At 41.7% G+C, this 24,468-nt stretch overlaps 1 protein-coding gene across 3 annotated transcripts in view; it reads right to left on the bottom strand.

Annotated features, from left to right (window-relative positions):
- The window catches only part of LOC123990694 (mitogen-activated protein kinase kinase kinase 5-like), a 56,962-nt gene extending 40,019 nt beyond the window's left edge, over nt 1-16,943 (bottom strand). For all 3 annotated transcript variants that reach the window (XR_006830691.1, XM_046291448.1, XM_046291449.1), the window contains exon 1: nt 15,911-16,943. Coding sequence is in view for 2 of the 3 variants with exons in the window: in XM_046291448.1 (XP_046147404.1) it covers nt 15,911-16,325 (415 nt within the window). In the remaining variant the exon portion in view is untranslated. The remainder of the gene's footprint in view (nt 1-15,910) is intronic.
- Between the last annotated feature and the right edge of the window lie 7,525 nt (nt 16,944-24,468).

Consider the following 24,468-nt stretch of genomic DNA (forward strand, 5'->3'; position numbering starts at 1 on the left):
CATGTTAACATACACATTACATAGAGCTTGTGATCCCTTCCAATGGAGCGCCCTTTCACTGCATATCCTGGGTTCCAGTCCACTATAGACCCAACGCTAGTCTCACTCACTGAGAACCAAACGTCCACACAAGACAGCCAATGCCAAAAGGATCATCAAAGCAAATAGGCAATCTATTTTAATGTGGTGTGTCTGCTGCTGTGTAGTGACACAAAGAAAGGTCCCAGCGAAGACAGCCTGGCTTAAAATGGGTGGGGTAGGCTATGTACAGCGCTCTCCTTGGAAACTTCTGCCTTATATAAGATTAGGTTTGAGCCAAGGCAAATATTAGCTTACATTAATTATGATTTAGGAACATATAGACATATGGAAAACGTGGTAGACAGTGGCGGTCGGTGACGAGGGAGGATGATTTTCTTTAATGATCATGGCCTTATTTCTATTACAGCATATTGAATGACTATATTCTATTCCCCCAGCTACCTGGGGCGGCAGGCCTGTAACCGAAAGGTTGCTAGATCTAAATGCCTGAGCTGCCAGGGTAAAAATCTGTCGTTCTGCCCCTGAACAAAGCAGGGTCGTCATTGTAAATAAGTATTTGTTCCTAACTGACTTGACTCGTTAAATAAAGGTAAAAAAAAAAAAAATATATATATAGGGTGCAATCATTAGTCCAACAGTTGCAAATGAGAGTATCTATTGGATAAATTCAGGTATGTTTATCCCTGTTTGCTTCCGTTTAAGAAACGTTTTTCAACAGAATTGGCAGAATGAACACACCACACCCCTGATCACATGCAAACACAGTTCACTTACATAGCAGCCACATACAAACAGCATGATCGCTTTGCTTGTGGTAGAATTCCTTCTCGCATCTACGCGCTCTCCTCTCTCCTTTTCCCTTCGCTTGTGAACTTCAGTGCACAAAAACACTCTATCTGTGACCAGGCAAAAACTACTTTCCAAGCCAAAACCTTCATTACATGACCGCTACACACAGCTTACATCGTTTTCATTATATTAGCTAACGTCATAGCTAGTCAACATAGCTACTAGAATTAACGGGTTAGTAAACCCGCTACAATGTACACTCAGCAAGCAGTTTAGCAGTTACACCGACGGGCCCCGGTGGCAAAAATTCCAAGTCAAGCTTACCTTGAATTGGAAGAGTTCCAGTTTGGATAGCCATGGCCAGATAGCTAATATAGCATCCCTCTCTGTTTGAGCCGGGTGTTTGAATAGACTAAACTAGATAGCTGCATTCACTAGATAAGTGAAAGTGGGGAAAAATACTATGAAATATAGCTCTCTCTCTCTCTTGCTTCTCCTTCATTTTTAAAGAAATACATTTGTTCAACTATTCTCTTTTGCTCTCTTTGAGTCAACTACTCACCACATTTTATGCACTGCAGTTCTATTAAGTTGCTTATGCTTTCAGTACAAGATTCATTCTCGGATCCTTTGATTGGGTGGACAACATGTTAGTTCATGCTGCAAGAGCTCCGATAGGTTGGAGGATGTCCTCCGGAAGTTGTCATAATTACTGTATAAGTCTATGGAAGTGGAGGAGGACCATGAGTAACCTAGGTTTTGCATTGAAGTCAATGTACCCAGATGAGGACGGAAACTAGCTGTCCTCCGGCTACATCATGGTGCTACCCTACAGAGTGCTGTTGAAGCTACCGTAGACCTTCATTGCAAAACAGTGTGTTTTAATCAATTATTTGGAATGATGAAAATTCACTAAGAAGGATAGTCCTCCCCTCAATGTAAATTGTCCGGGTGGCAATTTGATGAATTGTTGATTCAGCAAGACCTAGACTTGGCGCTCCGGTACAGCTTATCGTGCGGTAGCAGAGAGAACAGTCTATGAGTTGGGTGACTTGAGTCTTTGACCATTTTTTGGGCCTTCCTCTAAAACTGCCTAGTATATAGGTCATGGATGGCAGGACGCTTGGCCCCAGTGATATGCTGGGCTGTAGGCAGTACCCTTTGTGGTGCCTTACGGTCGGATGCCGAGCAGTTGCCATAACAGGCGGTGATGCAACTGGTCAGGATGCTCTCGATGGTGGAGCTGTATAAATTTGAGGATCTGGAGACCAATGGCAAATCTTTTCAGTCTCCTGAGGGGGAAAAGGTGTTGTCGTGCCCTTTTCACGACTGTCTTGGTGTGTTTGGACCATGATAGTTTGTTTGTGAGGTGGACACCAAAGAACTTGAAACTCTCGACCCGCTCCACTACAGCCCCATCGGTGATCAGGCCTACCACTGTTGTGTCGTCAGCAAACTTAATGATGGTGTTGTGCTGGGCCATGCAGTTGTGGGTGAACAGGGATTACAGGAGGGGATTAAGCACGCACCCATGAGGGGCCCCAGTGTTGAGGATCAGCGTGGCAGATGTGTTGTTACCTTCGCTTACCAACTGGGGGTGGCCCCTCAGGAAGTCCAGTATCCAGTTGCAGAGGGAGGTGTTTAGTCCCAGGGTCCGTAGCTTAGTGATGAGCTTTGTGGGCACTATGGTGTTGAAAGCTGAGCTGTAGTCAATGAGCATTCTCACATAGGTGTAATATATTTCTGTATTTCAGTCTTTTCTTCAAGCAAATTACAGGGATTTGGGCCTGGTCTCAGAGAAGCAGTATATCCTTCGGGCAGTGTGGAGTGCGATTGAGAATGCGTCATCTCTGGATCTGTTTGGGCGATATGCATTCATGACTTCCGACATAAGTGCTACTGAGCAGTAGTCATTTAGGGAGGTTACCTTCACTTTCTTGGGCACTGGGACTATGGAGGTCTACTTGAAAAATGTTGGTATTACAGACTCCGACAGGGAGAGGTTGAAAATGTCAGTGAAGCATGCTCGGAGTACACGTCCTGGTAATCCATCTGGCCCTGCGGCCTTGTGAATGTTGACCTGTTTAAAGGTCTTACTCAAATCGTCTACAGAGAGCGATCACAGTCATCCGGAACAGCTGATGCTCTCATGCATGTTTCAGTGTTACTTGTCTCGAAACGAGCATAAAAGTAATTTAGCTCGTCTGGTAGGCTCGTGTCACTGGGCAGCTCGCAGCTGTGGTTTTCTTTGTAGTCTGTAGTAGTTTGCAAGCCCTGCCACATCTGACGAGTGTCGGAGCCGGTGTAGTACGATTCAATCTTATTCCTGTATTGATCAATATCGATCTTATTGCCTGTTTGATGGTTTGTCGGGGGGCATAGAAGGATTTCTTATAAGCTTCCAGTTAGAGTCCCGCACCTTGAAAGTGGCAGCTCTACCCTTTAGCTGAGTGCGGATGTTGCCTGTAATCAATGGCTTCTGTTTGGGGTATGTACATACAGTCACTGTTGGGACGACATCATCGATGGACTTATCGATGAAGCCAGTGACTGATGTGGTGTACTCCTCAATGCCATCAGAAAAATCCCGGAACATATTCCAGTCTGAGCTAGCAAAACAGTCCTGTAGCTTGGCATCTGCTTCACCTGATTACTGACCGAGTCACTGGTGCTTCCTGCTTTAATGTGCTCCATTCACATGCCATTATGTTTCCTGGCGTCAAGTAGAAGCTGACTTGAAGAGGGTACTATCAGTGCACCATGATGTCATACAATCAGTCAAGAAAAAGTAAATGGGACTAATATTCAATTCACACAGCAACAAGTGTTGCTAGCTGCTACTAGAAAGTAATTCAAGCACTCAGATGTGTAATGTTAATTTCAGATCAGGTTTATTTGCCCAAGAAACCAAACCACTTAAATAGGTTTAAGTGCCCAAATTAAGTTCAGTATTGTTCTGCTACAACAACCCAGGGAACAAGACACTATATTGGTGTTTAAGTTGAGCATGCCGTGCCTGCTTCTATAAATAAACTCACATAGGAAAGCATGCAGGGTACTTTCACAATGGTTATTCAGCAGTTTGGAAACCCTGCCCAAAAATAAGAAATACTACTTTATTTTTAGAAATGAGTGCAATATGGAGGAAGGAGACAAGCCCCCAACCCGACAGGAAATGTGAGTAATCTTGCAGAAAGAATCCTCGGCTTTTGATACTTTAGTTTCTGTTCACACTAGCATATTTCAGAGATTGAGTACCATGGCCCAGGGGGAAAGTGCAAGAACAGAATTTGAATTGATCCCATCCAGGTTGACACACAGGGAGCTGCTTACTACGTTGCCAGTTGCCTCAACTAGCCTCACACTTCCCGATTGGCATCTTGTAAAAGAAAAAAATGAACCAAGAGAACTTGATTTTAACAAGAGGGATTTGTTTTCTGTCAAATGAATGATCTTAATCCAATTTACCTTCAATTACACAAATATCATCTGGCAACAGCACCAGGAACAGATCACCTGGCAACAGCACCAAGAAGACACATTTGAGAAGTCATGCAATAACTATGAGGGTCATGGAATTTTGGGGTTCGGTTATTTGTTGGGCAAATATACACGGTCAAAGCAATAACTGTTCAAATAGCTCTATTAAAGGTGTGCAATGTTCTCCTCTCATCCCTGTCTGCTTGTAGTGTGCAGCTTTTACACACATACACTGAGTTTATTTAACATTAAGAACACCTTTCCATGATAGACTGACCAGGTGAATCCAGGTGAAAGCTATGATCCCTTATTGATGTCACTTATTAAATCCACTTCAATCCGTGTGGATGATGGTGAGGAGACAGGTTAAAGAATGATTTCTAAGCCTTGCAAAAATTGAAACATGAATTGAAAGTGAATGGGCAAAGCAAAATATTTAAGGGCCTTTGAACAGGGTATGGTAGTAGGTGCCAGGCGCACATGTTTTTGTCAAGAACTGCAACGCTGCTGGCTTTTTCACGCTCAACATTTTCCGTGTGCATCAAGAACGGTCCATCACCCAAAGGACATCGAGCCAACTTGACACATCTGTAGGAAGCATTGGAGTCATCAGCCAGCATCCCTGTGGAACGCTTACGACACAATGAATTGAGGCAGTTCTGAGGGGAAAATGGGGGGACTCAATATTAGGAAGGTGTTTTTAATGTTTTGTCCACTCAGTGTATTTTACGTTTGCTAGCCTAGCATTGATTTCAACTTCAGTTTTCATCACTTTGTCTCAGATTCACATTCATTTGTAAATGTCCACACACCAATAATGAGATTTGGTAGTTCATTTCAATAGAAATGGTGGCTTTTAGCATTGTTCTTGCATCTTTACAAACCAGACAAAACATATGGCCAGAGAACTATGCATAAGGTAGTACACACACAGATCGTGTTACAGCATCAAAGGGATCGCATTTAAGGAGAGAGCACATTTTCAAGGAGAGAGCACATTTGTAAGGAGAGAGCACATTTTCAAGGAGAGAGCACATTTTCAAGGAGAGCACATTTTCAAGGAGAGAGCACATTTTCAAGGAGAGAGCACATTTTCAAGGAGAGAGCACATTTTCAAGGAGAGAGCACATTGGAGGAAGGAGACAGTGACAGTTTGATGGATTAAGGTAGAAAAACAATTGGTTATAATAATCATTCTTTTATCCTACTGCTATTTGGTATATTGGATATATTTACTTAAAAATACAATAAAATGTATGTATTACAAAGGTTATGACTAATCATGCTAATATTAATCTGAATCAATCAATCTCAAACACTGCCAATGTCCACAGCCAAAAACTGCTTCCCATGCTAAACTGCCAACTTATGCTGGCACACCTGACACCAACATACCCAAACTGCTGATAAAACCTGACTGAGTACTTTGATCAACCAACACTCTACACCACTCTATTTTTCCAATAAAGACTGGATTCCCTGGACAGCAGTGCGGCTGGTGATACAATTTCTCCTGACCTGATGCTCTGTAGCCCACATGGACCGCCACCATACACATGAGCATGGATAAACAACTTAGTTGACAACTAATGGGAGCAGAGGACGACAGCCGCCAGCCAACCTTCAGGTCAGACCAAAGTGCATGTCGGATCTTGTGCAGGAGTCCTCTGGCTGTCAAATCAATGCTGAATGTGATATGTGTAAGGCTATATGGTAATGTAGAGTGACTGATAACCTTTGAATCCAATACTCTATATAAGTGCTTCTCCAAAATAGCATGAGCTCTTATTCAATGACACCAACTTGATTTTACATTTAATATTATATTTAAATGAATACAAAAGCCACTTGGTATCATATGAGATTAAAGAATGTTGTTTGGGGACTGGTGTTCCCTCCAGAAGAGATGTACTGTATCACAACAACAGAGTTCTGTTTCCTTTATGAAAACTCCCTCCAGGAATATGATGCTGCAGTTCAGTACTTCCTTTTGGGTTGAACTGAAATGAGTAGAGGACGGGTGAGGGTGAAACATCAGACTTTCTTGTCTAGAGATTTACATGGTAGGATTTGGAATGTAATAGATACAGACTCTTACAATGGCAAACATACCAACTAAACTGAATGGAACACACACTGGGCCCCTGCTGTGAGGTACAGAAACACATTTAGTCAGTCAGTCAATGGTTCAGATCAGCTCGCAGTGGAGCGACTTTAATTGGGGGATAAACAATGACTTATATCAAGGTAATACTGTTCTCAGAATCATTTTTAACATGACTAATACCTCTACCCAGCACAGTTACAGGTGGCAGTCACCGCAAGAGTGTTGTCCTCGACACCAACATACAGTAAAAAAGCTTTAAAACCTTTACACCTTTTAAACAGAAGCCTACACCACCGGCTCACCTCATGTGGCTTGAACATGTGGTTTGACCTTTATCTATTGATGGGATTGATTTATTTAACCTTTATTTTGACAGGGAAGTCATACTGAGACCAGGGTGTATTTTACAGATGAGCCCTGCAGAAATACATTAAACACGTACAGTGCATTGGGAAAGTATTCAGACCCCTTCCCTTTTTCCACATTTTGTTAAGTTACAGCTTTAAACTAAAATGGATCAAATTAAGCTCAGGTGCATCTTGTTTCATTGATCTTCCTTGAGATGTTTCTATAACTTAAAAAAATATATATAACTTAAAAATATATATATTTTAATAATGGGTGGATCAGCTTAATATTACAGAAAGAATGTTGCTTCCATCAATGTAATTGTCTGCATCATTTCCAATCCCCCATATATATTTTTTGGTAAATATATATATCCATATACATACACGCATATATACATATACATTGCTATATAGACCTACATACTTTTTTTTAGAATATACAGTGGGGCAAAAAAGTCATTTTCATCATAGGTACACTTCAACTATGACAGACAAAATGAGAAAAAAAAATCCAGAAAATCACATTGTAGGATTTTTAATGCATTTATTTGCAAATTATGGTGGAAAATAAGTATTTGGTCAATAACAAAAGTAAATCTCAATACTTTGTTATATACCCTTTGTTGGCAATGACAGAGGTCAAATGTTTTCTGTTAGTCTTCACAAGATTTCACACACTGTTGCTGGTATTTTGGCCCATTCCTCCATGCTGATCTCCTCTAGAGCAGTGATGTTTTGGGGCTGTTGCTGAGCAACCCGGACTTTCAACTCCCTCCAAAGATTTTCTATGGGGTTGAGATCTGGAGACTGGCTAGGCCACTCCAGGACCTTGAAATGCTTATTACGAAGCCACTCCTTTGTTGCCCGGGCGGTGTGTTTGGGATCATTGTCATGCTGAAAGACCCAGCCACGTTTCATCTTCAATGCCCTTGCTGATGGAAGGAGGTTTTCACTAAAAATCTCCTGATACATGGCCCCATTCATTCTTTCCTTTACACGGATCAGTCGTCCTGGTCCATTTGCAGAAAAACAGCCCCAAAGCATGAGGTTTCCACCCCCATGCTTCACAGTAGGCATGGTGTTCTTTGTATGCAACTCAGAATTCTTTGTCCTCCAAACACAACGAGTTGAGTTTTTACCAAAAAGTTATATTTTGGTTTCATCTGACCATATGACATTCTCCCAATCTTCTTCTGGATCATCCAAATGCTCTCTAACAAACTTCAGACAGGCCTGGACATGTACTGGCTTAAACAGGGGGACATGTCTGGCACTGCAGGATTTGAGTCCCTGGCGGCGTAGTGTGTTACTGATGGTAGGCTTTGTTACTTTGGTCCCAGCTCTCTTCAGGTCATTCACTAGGTCCCCCCGTGTGGTTCTGGGATTTTTGCTCACCGTTCTTGTGATCATTTTGACCCCACGGGGTGAGATCTTGCGTGGAGCCCCAGATCGAGGGAGATTATCAGTGGTCTTGTATGTCTTCCATTTCCTAATAATTGCTCCCACAGTTGATTTCTTCAAACCAAGCTGCTTACCTATTGCAGATTCAGTCTTCCCAGCCTGGTGCAGGTCTCCAATTTTGTTTCTGGTGTCCTTTGAAAGCTCTTTGGTCTTGGCCATAGTGGAGTTTCGAGTGTGACTGTTTGAGGTTGTGGACAGGTGTCTTTTATACTGATAACAAGTTCAAACAGGTGCCATTAATACAGGTAACGAGTGGAGGACAGTGGAGCCTCTTAAAGAAGAAGTTACAGGTCTGTGAGAGCCAGAAATCTTGCTTGTTTGTAGGTGACAAAATACTTATTTTCCACCATAATTTGCAAATAAATTCATTAAAAATCCTACAATGTGATTTTCTGGATTTTTTCCCTCATTTCGTCTGTCATAGTTGAAGTGTACTACCTATGATGAAAATTACAGGCCTCATCTTTTTAAGTGGGAGAACTTGCACAATTGGTGGCTGACTAAATACTTTTTTGCCCCACTGTACCTTTATGATTCCCCGCAGATCCTACCACCCTTCCAATAAACACTTAGGCTTTTACCTTCACATCTTATATACATTTTACAGACACAATCTGTTTTACAATAGTTATATTTTGTTTGTTTTTAGTCCTTCGTCTATTTCTGATGTCCATCCAGTTTGATTTCTATTTGTAACTGTTCTATTTCACAAAATTTCTGAACCTATATACATTTTACAGACCCCGTATGTTTTACATTGGTTATCTTGTTATTAGTCCCACCCTTCAGCTCCATTCAACCCCTCCCATCTATCTCTCAACATCATCCATTTTGGATTTCTATTTGCCATATATTTTTCAACTGTGCAGTGATGCTTCACAAAAGTAGTGAACCTTTCTATTCTCATAGCTTCTTTAGATTGTAAATTAAAAATGTTGCTAAAATAATTATTATATTATTGATTGATTGATTATGGCTTTTCAAATCATCCAGTATTGCTATCTGCAGCATTAGTTCCAGGCAATGTTGAAATTCTTCAGCCATTCCTGGACCTGTGACCAAAAACGAGCTACATATGGACAATACCAAAATAAATCAAATTAAGCTCAGGTGCATCTTGTTTCATTGATCATCCTTGAGATGTTTCTATAACTTGATTGGAGTTCACCAGTGTTAAATTAAACTGATATACACTATCGTTCAAATGTTTGGCGTCACTTAGAAATGTCCTTGTTTTTGAAAGAAAAACACATTTGTTGTCCTTTGAAATCACATAAAATTGATCAGAAATACAGTGTAGACATTATTAGTGTTGTAAATGAGTATTGTAGCTGGAAACAGCAGATTTTGTATGGAATATCTACATAGCCGTACAGAGGCCCCTTTATCAGCAACCATCACTCCTGTGTTCCAATGGCAAGTTGTGTTAGCTAATCCAAGTTTATCATTTTAAAAGGCTAATAGATCATTAGAAAACCCTTTTGAAATTATGTTAGCACAGCTGAAACTGTTGTTCTGATTAAAGAAGCAATAAAACTGGCCTTCTTTAAACTAGTTGAATATCTGGAGCACCAGCATTTGTGGGTTCGATTACAGGCTCAAAGTGGACAGAAACAGAGATCTTTCTTCTGAAACTCGTCAGTCTATTCTTGTTCTGAGAAATTAAGGCTATTCCTTGAGAAATTGCCAAGAAACTGAAGATCTCGTAAAACACTGTGTACTACTCCCTTCACAGAACAGCGCAAACTGTCTCTAACCAGAATAGAAAGAGGAGTGGGAGGCCCCGGTGCACAACTGAGCAACAGGACAAGTACGTTAGTGTCTAGTTTGAGAAACAGATGCCTCACAAGTCCTCAACTGGCAGCTTCATTAAATAGTACCCGCAAAACACCAGTCTCAACGTCAACAGTGAAGAGGCGACTCCGGGATGCTGGCCTTCTAGGCAGAGTTGCAAAGAACCCATGATGACAAAGGAGGTTGTCATTATGGGTTATTGTGTCTAGATTGATGAGGTGGTAAAACAATTTAATAAATTTTAGAATAAGGCTGTAACATAACAAAATGTTTTTCTGAATACTTTCTGAATGCACCGTACAATATATAAAATGAAAAACATATTAAGAAAAACAGACACATTTATCAACATAGAGGTCTCCGATCATTAGACAGAACTGACCAAGGGCGACCAGAACATCTCATGTCTGGGTTATGACAATAGCCACTGCTGCGTTTACTCAGCGAGGTCACAACATGTGAATATCAAACATGGATCAGAACAGCTATTTGAAATACTGTGAACATGTGTTTCCACTTGCACATTCCTGATGCACTTATTTACATGTTCTGTGAATGCTCCTTTCTTATGTCATTCAAAATGTGGGAATTCATGGCAGTTCAGCTTTTCCAAAAAAGGAGTGAAGTGGTCAGGCATCTAGTTCATTGTATACAAAATATTTTTTTTCTCTCTCTTTCTTTGTGATTCCACTCCTAAAATGTCCTGTTGTAGGAACATGATAAAGACGTTGGCAATCTTTAGGGAGCTTCTGTCATTTCAACAAAGCTTGTGGACATTTTGAACAGATACAAAAAGGTTTCTGGGAACCACTTCCCAGCTCCCGTGAGAAGTATACAGAAAATTCCACAGAGGCCCTGTGGAAAATAGCCAAACCAAAAAAAGGGAACATATTGAGTTCTGTTTACACAACCAATAATGCTATGTTATGACAACCAACGGGTAAGCTGTGATGACAGCTAAGTCTATACAACACAGGTGTTTTATAATTTATTCACCTATTGTACTATGGAGTATACAAAACACCTGATCTTTCCATGACAGACTGAAAGTTATGATCCCTTATTGATTTCCCTTGTTAAATCCACTTCAATCAGTGTAGCTGAAGGGGAGGACACAGGTTAAAGAATGATTTCTAAGCCTTGAGACATGGATTGTGTATGTGTGCCATTCAGAGGGTGAATGGGTAAGACAAAATATTTAAGTGCCTTTGAAGGGGTATGGTAGTAGGTTCCAAGCACACTGGTTTGTGTCAAGAACTGCAACGCTGCTAGGTTTTTCACACTCAACAGTTTCCTGTGTGTATCAAGAATGGTCCATCACTAGGGCTGTTACGGCGACCGTATTACCACTTCACCGGGGGTCACAAGTCATGACAGCAGTCAAATTCCACGTGACTGTTTAGTCACAGTAATTAGGTTTCTCCAAGCTCTGATACTGCTGATGGTCATAAGTAGCCTACAAACTTGCTAACTGCCTGGTACTCAGCACTCTATAGTCTCACTAATCACTCTGACATCAATGCGAAAGTGGTCATAAATCTAATCAAGCACTTCATGAGAGCCCAAGAGCTCATGTTGCGCAACATTTTTATAGGCTATGCAATTGCATGAGAAAACAGAGTGATGGCCTCTATTAAAAAGAGGAGGATCCCATCAGCTTTCTATAGGCTAAGCCTACTATATTTATACTGAACAAAAATATAAAAGCAACATGCAACAATTTCAAATATTTTACTGAGTTACAGTTCATATAAGGAAATTGGTCAATTGAAATAAATGTAATAGGCCCTAATTTATGGATTTCACATGACTGGGCAGGGGTGCAGCAATGGGTGAGCATTGGAGGGCATAGGCCCAACCACTTGACAGCCATGCCCACCCACTGGGGAGCCAGGCCCAGCCAATCAGAATGATTATTCTGTTTAATCAGCTTCTTGATATGCCACACCTGTTAGGTGGATGGATTATTTTGGCAAAGGAGAAATAGTCACTAACACCGATGTAAACAAATTTGTGCACAACATTTGAGAGAAATAAGCTTTTTTGTGAGTATGGAAAATGTCTGGGATTTGTTTTTTTCAGCTCATAAAACATGGGACCAAAACTACATGTTGTGTTTATATTTTTGTTCAGTGTATTTCTCAACTTTCCTAATATTAAGCACATTGCTTCTCTTTACAACAGGAGTATAGCCCACCTGGCTGGCATGAATATTAACAACGGGAAAAGCATCTTCTATTTGCTATTGATGATGCTATTGCATAGATGACATGTCTTTTTCGAGCTAGTGCACGATATTGGTCCTTTCTAAATCAAAACAAATTTCACACATATTATTTAGTATATGTAATGACAATATTAAATCAAAAACAGTCTGATGGGTGGCAATATTAGCCTTTCACTTGTGAATTATATATTATTACTTGTGAATGATGCCCAGCTTGTGTGCAGTAAGGCAAGAAACAGCTAATGTCGACTTTAAAAAAAAACTTTACAAATCATAGTCACACACCTCATGTAACCTAGCCCATAGGTTTATTTGTTTTCATAAGGTTTGTATCTAAATGGCCAAAAAAGTCTTAGAATTAAGCCCATTAATCCACTTTACAATGGATGTAGAGCCTAACTGGCATACATTCACAACACACAAGTTTCAAGTTTGGGGAAGATAATTTGCACCATAAAAATGCACATTTTATAATAGCATGACATGCATAATCGCATTTGCGGTCAATTTTGAGAATGGTTGTTTTCCCACTAATTTTCCGACTAATGAGAGACATGGGCAATATGGCTGGGAATTGCCAGGGACCTCACGATACTTAGGTGCCGATACGATATGTATTACGATTCTATATGCATTGCGATTCAATACTGCAATTTTTTTGCGATTTGATGTTCCAAACATATTTCTCACTAGGCTGTCTGCTGTAGAGAGACAAAGGAGAGCTTGTTTGATCAGTCAGGTTAATAAAAGTGTTGAAAACATGTTGGCTCACTATTTAAAAAGAAGATGGAAAATAAATGATAGGATGAAAAATACCCGAGTTTTGACACAGGCATAGACAACTAGCGCTAGCGAACGCTACCTACGGCTGCAAAAAATATACAGTACCAATCAAAAGTTTGGTCACTCCAAAAGTGTGTAAAGCTGTCATCAAGGCAAAGGGTGGCTACTTTGAAGAATCTCAAATATAAAATATATTTCGATTTGTTGAACACTTTTTTTAGTTACTACGTGATTCCATGTGTTATTTTATAGTTTTGATGTCTTCACTATTATTCTACAATGTAGAAAATAATAAAATAAAGAAACACCCTTGAATGTCTAAACTTTTGACTGGTACTCTATATAACACACACACACACACACACACACACACACACACACACACACACACACACACACACACACACACACACACACACACACACACACACACACACACACACACACACACACACACACACACACACACACACACACACACACATATACAGTGGGGAGAACAAGTATTTGATACACTGCCGATTTTGAAGGTTTTCCTACTTACAAAGCATGTAGAGGTCTGTAATTTTTATCATAGGTACAGTTCAACTGTGAGAGACAGAATCTAAAACAAAAATCCAGAAAATCCCATTGTATGATTTTTAAGTAATTCATTTGCATTTTATTGCATGACATAAGTATTTGATCACCTAAACAACCAGTAAGAATGCCGGCTCTCATAGACCTGTTAGTTTTTCTTTAAGAAGCCCTCCTGTTCTCCACTCATTACCTGTATTAACTGCACCTGTTTGAACTCGTTACCTGTATGAAATACACCTGTCCACACACTCAATCAAACAGACTCCAACCTCTCCACAATGGCCAAGACTAGAGAGCTGTGTAAGGACATCAGGGATAAAATGGTAGACCTGCACAAGGCTGGGATGGGCTACAGGACAATAGGCAAGCAGCTTGGTGAGAAGGCAACAACTGTTGGAGCAATTATAATGATTAGAAAATGGAAGAAGTTCAAGATGACGGTCAACCACCCTCGGTCTGGGGCTCCATGCAAGATCTCACCTCGTGGGGCATCAATGATCATGAGGAAGGTGAGGGCTCAGCCCAGAACTACACGGCAGGACCTGGTCAATGACCTGAAGAGTGCTGGGACCACAGTCTCAAAGAGAACCATTAGTGGCACACTACGCCTTCATGGATTAAAATACTGCAGCGCACGCAAGGTTCCCTCTGCTCAAGCCAGCGCATGTCCAGGCCCGTCAGAAGTTTGTCAATGACCTTCTGGATGATCCAGAGGAGGAATGGGAGAAGGTCATGTGGTCTGATGAGACAAAAATAGAGCTTTTTGGTCTAAACTCCACTCACCGTGCTTGGAGGAAGAAGAAGGATGAGTACAACTCCAAGAACACCATCCCAACCATGAAGCATGGAGGTGGAAACATCATTCTTTGGGGATGCTTTTCTGCAAAGGGGACAGGACGACTGCACCGTATTGAGGGGAGGATGGATGGGGCCATGTATCGCGAGATCTTGTAAGAGCATTGAAGGTGGGTCAAATCAAATCAAATGTATTTATATAGCCCTTCGTACATCAGCTGATATCTCAAGTGCTGTACAGAAACCCAGCCTAAAACCCCAAACAGCAAGCAATGCAGGTGTCTTCAAGCAGGAGTAGAAGGTCGTGGCTGGGTCTTCCAGCATGACAACGACCCGAAACACACAGCCAGGGCAACTAAGGAGTGGCTCCGTAAGAAGCATCTCAAGGTCCTGGAGTGGCCTAGCCAGTCTCCAGACCTGAACCCAATAGAAAATCTTTGTGGAGGGAGCTGAAAGTCCGTATTGCCCAGCAACAGCCCCAAAACCTGAAGGATCTGGAGAAGGTCTGTATGGAGGAGTGGGCCAAAATCCCTGCTGCAGTGTGTGTAAACCTGGTCAAGAACTACAGGAAACATATGATCTCTGTAATTGCAAACAAAGGTTTCTGTACCAAATATTAAGTTCTGCTTTTCTGATCTATCAAATACTTATGTCATGCAATAAAATGCAAATTAATTACTTAAAAATCATACAAAGTGATTTTCTGATTTCTGCAAAATCGGCAGTGTATCAAATACTTGTTCTCCTCACTGTATATATATATATATATTTTACAAATCAATACTTGAAGTCAAACATAAATGTAATATCATCCAAAAATAATATTGCAATATGTAATTATCCCCCCCACTAATGGGCAAGGAGGGATATGTACTTTAGTTTGAGTCAAAAGGTTCAGTTCACTTCTGGAGTGTAATGGAAATTTTAACCTCCACCCAAACTAAGCAAAACGATCCATGATGCGAGGGAGCCTCACTTCTAGCGGCACATAATGGTAAAGGAAAATGTGTGTGGGAAAATTATCCCCCTTCCCCACTTTGTGGAGCAAATGAGCCATTCCCCCATTGAGACTCTCTAGTGCTCAATGGATTCCAGGTTGACAAATGGCTAGGCTACAGGCATTCTGAAAAGAAGTAGGCTGGGGAAAGTAGTTAATTTAATACTTCTAAACATTGACTTGTAAAACCAGTCACACAATCTTATGTGCAGTTTTCTGTGTGCTCATGGCAACCACAATAGAAGCCCCATTAGAGACAACTGGTGTGGCATGTGGATTAATGTGCATGGGCCCATTCCCACTCACTGCAATGGGTATAGAACAGTAGTGAACCTGTTCTACTTTGGTGATATATGGTATGTGTTGTAGGCTGGGGTTTGATGGTTGGAGTTTGATTCAGAAGAATAGACAATGACAAAGGTATATTTGTTTTGATTCTGATAGTTTGAGGGCAACACATTCAATAGCCCATCACATACATGCTGCATGTCACCACCACCTCGTACCTGCATTATAGAACTGGTCAAGCACACACGTCTCTCCAAAGTCGATCTTTCCAAAGTGTATGATTTCCAGTTTACTTCCCACTGAGTCGCACGCGTCTTTCAGGCAATGCAGGGCCATGTTCTCTGCGGTGTGCGGCTGAGTGAGCTCACTGTTGACGACATATGCCACCGTGACAGCCCTGCTTTTACATTTCACCGTAGACAACAAGCCGCCACTGTCCTTCGGGCAGCTCAGAATATTAGGAATGATGCTTCCGCTGACCACCGAGTCGTGCCAGAATGTCCCAGGGTCGGGAATGGGGGCACCGCTCACGCTGTCTTCCCGGGGGCCAGCAGAGTCCCCGCAGGCACCCCCAGGGCCCGAGCCAGGACCAAAGGAGGGAACCGACAATGATATCCCTTCATCTTGACTCATTTTTTCAATGTCTGTTTTGGTAGACAATCACTCTTATGTGTTCTTATGGATCCTCAGTTGCTCGACATCTCCATACATCCAAAGTTAACATTACGCACGTTTCCTCACATACATTCTATGCACAAGGCATGCAAGATATTTCAACACAGGTAAACAGTCTGGTGATATCGATCCACCTCCTGTATATTCATGTCTGGTTTCGCATGAAATTGTGCAATCTGCAGTAATAAACCAAGATAGTGGGCAATACAACCATTGAAAATCAGTGTTACTGTTAAGTCACGAAACATATACTACTCATATACAGCTAATGATCTTATGGCAAGGAACAGTTACCACTGAATTGTAACATTCTTGTGCATCTCGAAATCGACTCTTCATAGTTTCCGAAGTTAAGCACGAGCGCAGGTTGCAATGGTTACAAACCGACGGTGAGCTTGTTGGTAGATCCACCGTTCTAGGAAGCAGATCAGGGTTGTGTGGAGCACCGCAATAATTTAGAAATCATGCACATAGAATAATTCATGCCAACAAGACAATTATATCCAGTCCCCGAACCTGCCCTATTTCCACTATTATCTTCCCTGCAAAAGCTCACGCACACTGGGTGGAGGTTGAGCGTTGTTTACGGGCGGTGACATGACCAAATTTGGAACAGTTGGCGCGTATTCCCCGTTAAAGCCACAGTCTGCAATTTTTCCAGTAAGAATAAGATTTAAAGTAATTTTAACTAATGAACACTCTCCTTGATTTTGAGGTATATGACTTAACAACAGGCCTACCCTGATTAGAACACTACAAGTATATTATCTTATCATCCATCAATGTTCTTGTAAACACATTATAAATTCAAATCATCTAAAAAATAATACTGCTGCTCTCATGGAATGTCATTCATATACATCACAGTAATCGCTGGCTACAGTATTTGATTTGCACGTGAACATTACAATTGGTCCTAGTGTTATCACTACACCAGAATTTTTACTTCGATACCAGGTTTTACTATCACGATACTCGATACCATTATGATTCTCAATACCAAAGTGATACCAAAACAATACCAAAATAATACCTAGATAAAAAACAATAAATAAGGTGTGTTAGCCAAAGTCTCGGAATGGTACTTGATCCAGACATATATTTTGAGCTCAATATCATTACATTAAAAAAATGGTGAATGAATGCATTAAATTAATCAATTATACAATCACACAAACAATTTGACTGTTTCTTTTACTACATACCATAATGTTAATAATTTATTTGAATGATAATCTGTAGTCTATTGATACATTGGTTAAATCAAGATTTAGTCTGGCCTATTTACAATACAGGTGAATGCATATTCAATATTTATTGAGTTTGTTTGGACTGATTTCATGGGGCTACAGATGAAAAACAATATGTTTTCGTTATATTTGGGACATATTTGAATGTACTGATCAACAACATTTGCATAGAAGAAGCAATCTCGTAGTTTATAAAAGAGTGCGCTGTGTCTTTAAGACCCATGACATCATTCACACACGCACTCAGTTCGAGTCTTGAGCAAAGATGATCCATAGAGATAGATAGAGGACTCATCTTTATGTTTGTGCCATTATAGTGTCTGTGACAGCATGGACAGCGCCATTGAGGCTACAACCCATAGGAATCCCCACACAGTTGATTACTTTCAAAGATATGTATAACTAACCCAAGATAGTTTATCTGTGTTGTTTACAGTGGGAGCAAATGAAGCATAGTGATTTTGATATAATGGCACCGGAGGGGATGGCTGCCAATTTATGGGCTCCTAACCAACTGTGCTATTTTGTTTACTTTTTTGCATTGTTTGTAACTTATTTTGTACATAATGTTGCTGCTACCGTCTCTTATGACCAAAAATAGCTTCTGGATATCAGAACAGCATAGAAGAAGCATGGGATCTAAGGACCCATGCCAAATCTTTTCAGTCTCCCGAGGGGGAATAAGCGTTGTCGTGTCCTCTTCATGACTGTCTTGGTGTGTTTTAACCATGACCGTATGTTGGTGCTGTGGACACCAAGGAACTTGAAGTTCTCAACCTGCTCCACTACAGCCCCGTTGATGAGAATCTTATTTGGTCCCATGAAATTGGTCTAAAGCTTCTTAGTTTACAATTCAGTGATGAGTCCTTTTTGTAGGCATGTGGATCAATTTCCAACTGAGTTGGGCTCTCAATTTATTGTTGAGAGTTAGAATAGTAGCAGTGGGGAACCGTAACAGCCTTCTACACCTTCAGATCAGGCCTAAGGGATTTATTGTTTTTTCTTTAAATAGAAATGTAGTATTTTCTATAATTAAAATGATATTCTGATTTCATCTCTTCAGTTTGTGTTGGAAAGGGAAGGGTTAACACTGAAGTGAAAAAAAAAAAATCCAATCAATATTTTTCTTTGGTTGTGTCTGGGGAGAAAAATCTAGCTAGCTAAATCAGCCATTCGCTAGGCCCTCAGAAGCTAAACCGAAAACATCTCCCATTCAACTGCATTAGGGCATAGTTGTGGAGTGATTGTGAAATCAACCAACCACATTTTTTACTTGCAATGGGTGGGATGGTGTTTAAAATAATGTTGTTGTTTTTTACTTTCTAACTTCTGCCGTTTCTAAGGCCTACATGCAAAGCATGTCACTCTTGAGAGCACAGCTCTAATTAAATTACACTAGGTTACCCACAGAATCAGGCCAACCAATGAAAAATGCATAAATATGCACCTATTCAATAATATCAATACCTTCTGTATTTGTGCGTTTTCCATAGGTTGTCCTGCTTTTTTCTTTCTTTTATTTAAGTAGGAAAGTCAGCTAAAAACACATTCTTATTTTCAATGACAGCCTAGGAACCGTGAGCTAACTGCCTTGTTCAGGGGTAGAATGACAAATCTTTACCTTGTCAGCTTGAGGATTTGATCTTGTAACCTTTGAGTTACCAGTCCAATGCTCCAACCACTAAGATACCTGCTCCCCTGCTGCCCTATGCTTCTGTTGGTAACCTAATGTATTTTAATCATTCAATAAGGCCATCCATTGTTTTGGGTTCCTAAATGCTACTGCCATATAGTGGTTCATTTGGGACTAAGAAGGTTAGATTTGGATATAGATGTATGTAGGCATAAGTGGCTGTAAAATGAGACTAGGTAATAGCCGGTATTGCACTACAGATTTCAGATGTCTATATGTGTAGGCCCATACATTTTTGATTTGTTATTGCATGAACTAATGTCATTTCTATCAAATCTATGTAGGCTTACTAAGTAAAACACCACAACAACTGGTAAGTAAAACACTATAACACCTGTTTTTTAAAATTTAATTAACTAGGCAAGTCAGTTAAGAACAAATTCTTATTTTCAATGACGGCCTAGAAACAGTGGGTTAGCTGCCTGTTCAGGGGGAGAACGACAGTTTTGTACCTTGTCAGCTCAGGGATTTGAACTTGCAACCTTTCAGCTACTAGTCCAACGCTCTAACCACTAGGCTACCCTGCCTCCCCTTAGTAAGTAGACTTACTAAGTAAAACACCACAACAACTGGTAAGTAGACTCACTATGTAAAACATCACAACAACTGGTAAGTAGACTCACTATGTAAAACACTACAATAACTGATAAGTAGGCTTACTCAGTAAAACACCACAACAACTGGTAATGTACGGTGCTTTATTTCAACCTGTAATTCCTGCAAAATATACATATTGAGAGCAACAAATAAATAGGTTTTGTATCACATTCCATTAATTACTTTATTTCCCTGCACCTCAAAATTCCCCTAGACTAGTTCCTTCCTCCTCATAATACTAGACCCTCATTTGGGCAGAGGGGGACCCCTTGTGGTCAATGTAGCCTACCCGTGTGGTTCCATATTATTTGCCTACCTTCAAGCAAAATATAATTCATAGGGGGTCTATATGGGATTTTAAAATAGCTCCCTTGTGAAATGTTGCTACATTATTTACATTCAGCTTCAAAGAGATCCCTGAGATGTTCTGTTACAACTGTTACAACTGTTGGATCTAGGAACACAAGCATTTCACTTCACCCACAATAACATCTGCTAAATATGTGTATGTGACCAATACAATTTGATATGATTTGATTTGTTTACTCTGACATCATCACAACTGAGAGACAAAAACTCAAGAACTTAGCATGTCTAGGTGAATATCCCAGGTCTTTGAATAGACACTGGGGGGTAGTACAGGCACATTCTAAACCCAGCATCCAGGGGCAATGAAGGAAGTGTAAAATGCATGAGCGTTTAGAGAGCTACAAGGGAGAGAATTCTGGAGGGAAAACGTTTACTACAGGTGAAGCACTTTGTTCAAATCATGAGGTACTATTAAAGGGATTTGAAAATTATATCTGGCCTGATCCATTATTTTATCTTTCACATGTGATATCTGATAATCTAACTAGCCTACGGCCTATGTTATCAAAGTTAAAGCCTTTTCAATACCATTGATAAAACACAACACACTATATTGTTGATATAAATGTCTCATACTTTAGTCATCCCCCAACAACAACACGAGCCAGACTAAGGCTAAATTCAGTCAAGATTTTTTTTAAAGTAAATAAGTAGATGAAAAGAGCCCTTTGTGGAAAGTCTGAGGGGGATTTACAAGTTTTAGACCCAATGGCTCTTTCATTTCTTCTGGAAAACAACCAAAGACCCTGCTAATCAGTGACAGGAAAGGGATTTGTGTTAATCAGCCAATTACTGTAAATGTTTTTGTGGCTTATCTTTTGGTATGAGGTAAGTCCCATTTCCCGATCACCATCATAGGTGTCTGTGTTGTCTTAGATGTGTACCCAGGACCGGTTCCGTGTGATGTGAGTTTCCCCAGTGACGGGACACTGATAGTGAGTGTTAAAGCACAACCTATTGGGCATACCACGTCATTTCAACGTGGAAATGTGGGTCATTTTTGTTTGAGAGGTTTTGATCAAGGAGTTTTCAACCTTTATTCACCCACTCAAAAAGACAGCCAGAAGTTTGTTGAATTCCCAATGTCTTATCACTATGTTTCAACCATCTAAAAGACAGCCAGAAGTTTGTTGAATTCCCAATGTCTTATCACTATGTTTCAACCATCTAAAAGCACAATCAAATTCCAATGGAAAAACAATGTCAGATTTTTTCGTTTAGTTGTCATCTCAATGCATTTTCAACCATTTAAAAGCACATCGAAGGTCAGATATTTTGTATTTATAAAACAGTTTAATATGTTATCACTGTGCTTCATCAAATACTGCAACCTGGATTATAGTTATTGTAGAGATTATATTAAAAGTACATAGTGCAAGTGATCAGTACTGTTCGAGATTCTGCACAGATATTTATATTTTGAAGATCTCCACAGACCTGCGACCTTTGCGGGCTATTTTCTGTCATGCAGGTGAAAGAGGACCCAAAAGCGACTTGGCGAAAACAGAGTCTTTAATCCAGTAAAGTAAATACAAACAAAAAACACAACTTTCACTCGAAATGACGAGGACAAACTGGAGACTCGATCTTGAACAGCAGGTGAACAGCAGGTTGCCTCGGGAAGGCACTTGAACCAGACAGACTCAGACACCTGCTCACCACGCAGCATCTGAGGAAAACACGACACGACAGGGCGAATACACAAACACAGCACGGTGAATTCTAGACAAGGAACCGACAGGACAGGAACGGAACACAAAGGAAGAAATAGGGACTCTAATCAGGGGAAAGGATCGGGAACAGGTGTGGGAAGACTAAATGATTGATTAGGGGAATAGGAACAGCTGGGAGCAGGAACGGAACGATAGAGAGAAGAGAGAGCGAGAGAGTGAGAGAGGGAGGGGGAGAGAGAGGGATAGAAAGAGGGAAAGAACCTAATAAGACCAGCAGAGGGAAACGAATAGAATGGGAAGCACAGGGACAAGACAAGATAATAAATGACAAAACATGACAGTACCCCCCACTCACCGAGCGCCTCCTGGCGCACTCGAGAGGAATCCTGGCGGCAACGGAGGAAATCATCAATGAGTGAACGGTCCAGCACGTCCCGAGACGGAACCCAACTCCTCTCCTCAGGACCGTAACCCTCCCAATCCACTAAGTATTGGTGACCCCGTCCCCGAGAACGCATGTCCATGATCTTATGTACCTTGTAAATAGGTGCGCTCTCGACAAGGACGGGAGGGGGAGGGAAGACGAACGGGGTGCGAAGAAAGGGCTTGACACAGGAGACATGGAAGACAGGATGGACGCGACGAAGATGTCGCGGAAGAAGCAGTCGCACAGCGACAGGATTGACGACCTGGGAGACACGGAACGGACCAATGAACCGCGGAGTCAACTTACGAGAAGCTGTCGTAAGAGGAAGGTTGCGAGTGGAAAGCCACACGCTCTGGCCGCAACAATACCTTGGACTCTTAATCCTGCGTTTATTGGCGGCTCTCACAGTCTGTGCCCTGTAACGGCAAAGTGCAGACCTCACCCTCCTCCAGGTGCGCTCACAACGTTGGACAAACGCTTGAGCGGAGGGAACGCTGGACTCGGCAAGCTGGGATGAGAACAGAGGAGGCTGGTAACCCAGACTACTCTGAAACGGAGATAACCCGGTAGCAGACGAAGGAAGCGAATTGTGAGCGTATTCTGCCCAGGGGAGCTGTTCTGCCCAAGACGCAGGGTTTCTGAAAGAAAGGCTGCGTAGTATGCGACCAATCGTCTGATTGGCCCTCTCTGCTTGACCGTTAGACTGGGGATGAAACCCGGAAGAGAGACTGACGGACGCACCAATCAAACGACAGAACTCCCTCCAAAACTGTGACGTGAATTGCGGGCCTCTGTCTGAAACGGCGTCTAACGGGAGGCCATGAATTCTGAATACATTCTCGATAATGATTTGTGCCGTCTCCTTAGCGGAAGGAAGTTTAGCGAGGGGAATGAAATGTGCCGCCTTAGAGAACCTATCGACAACCGTAAGAATCACAGTCTTCCCCGCAGACAAAGGCAGACCGGTAATGAAGTCTAGGGCGATGTGAGACCATGGTCGAGAAGGAATGGGGAGCGGTCTGAGACGACCGGCAGGAGGAGAGTTACCCGACTTAGTCTGCGCGCAGTCCGAACAAGCAGCCACGAAACGGCGCGTGTCACGCTCCTGAGTCGGCCACCAAAAGCGCTGGCGAATAGACGCAAGAGTGCCTCGAACACCGGGATGACCAGCTAACTTGGCAGAGTGAGCCCACTGAAGAACAGCCAGACGAGTGGAAACAGGAACGAAAAGGAGGTTACTAGGACAAGCGCGCGGCGACGCAGTGTGCGTGAGTGCTTGCTTAACCTGTCTTTCAATTCCCCAGACTGTTAACCCGACAACACGCCCATAAGGAAGAATCCCCTCGGGATCAGTAGAAGCCACAGAAGAACTAAACAGACGGGATAAGGCATCAGGCTTGGTGTTCTTGCTACCCGGACGGTAAGAAATCACAAACTCGAAACGAGCGAAAAACAACGCCCAACGAGCTTGACGGGCATTAAGTCGTTTGGCAGAACGGATGTACTCAAGGTTCTTATGGTCTGTCCAAACGACAAAAGGAACGGTCGCCCCCTCCAACCACTGTCGCCATTCGCCTAGGGCTAAGCGGATGGCGAGCAGTTCACGGTTACCCACATCATAGTTGCGCTCAGATGGCGACAGGCGATGAGAAAATAAGCGCAAGGATGAACCTTATCGTCAGACTGGAAGCGCTGGGATAGAATGGCTCCCACGCCTACCTCTGAAGCGTCAACCTCGACAATGAATTGTCTAGTGACGTCAGGAGTAACGAGGATAGGAGCGGACGTAAAACGTTCTTTTAGAAGATCAAAAGCTCCCTGGGCGGAACCGGACCACTTAAAACACGTCTTGACAGAAGTAAGAGCTGTGAGAGGGGCAGCAACTTGACCGAAATTACGAATGAAACGCCGATAGAAATTAGCGAAACCTAAAAAGCGCTGCAACTCGACACGTGACCTTGGAACGGGCCAATCACTGACAGCTTGGACCTTAGCGGAATCCATCTGAATGCCTTCAGCGGAAATAACGGAACCGAGAAAAGTAACGGAGGAGACATGAAAAGAGCACTTCTCAGACTTTACGTAGAGACAA

Source organism: Oncorhynchus gorbuscha, linkage group LG12 (assembly GCF_021184085.1).
Source record: "Oncorhynchus gorbuscha isolate QuinsamMale2020 ecotype Even-year linkage group LG12, OgorEven_v1.0, whole genome shotgun sequence".
Lineage (NCBI taxonomy): Eukaryota > Metazoa > Chordata > Actinopteri > Salmoniformes > Salmonidae > Oncorhynchus > Oncorhynchus gorbuscha.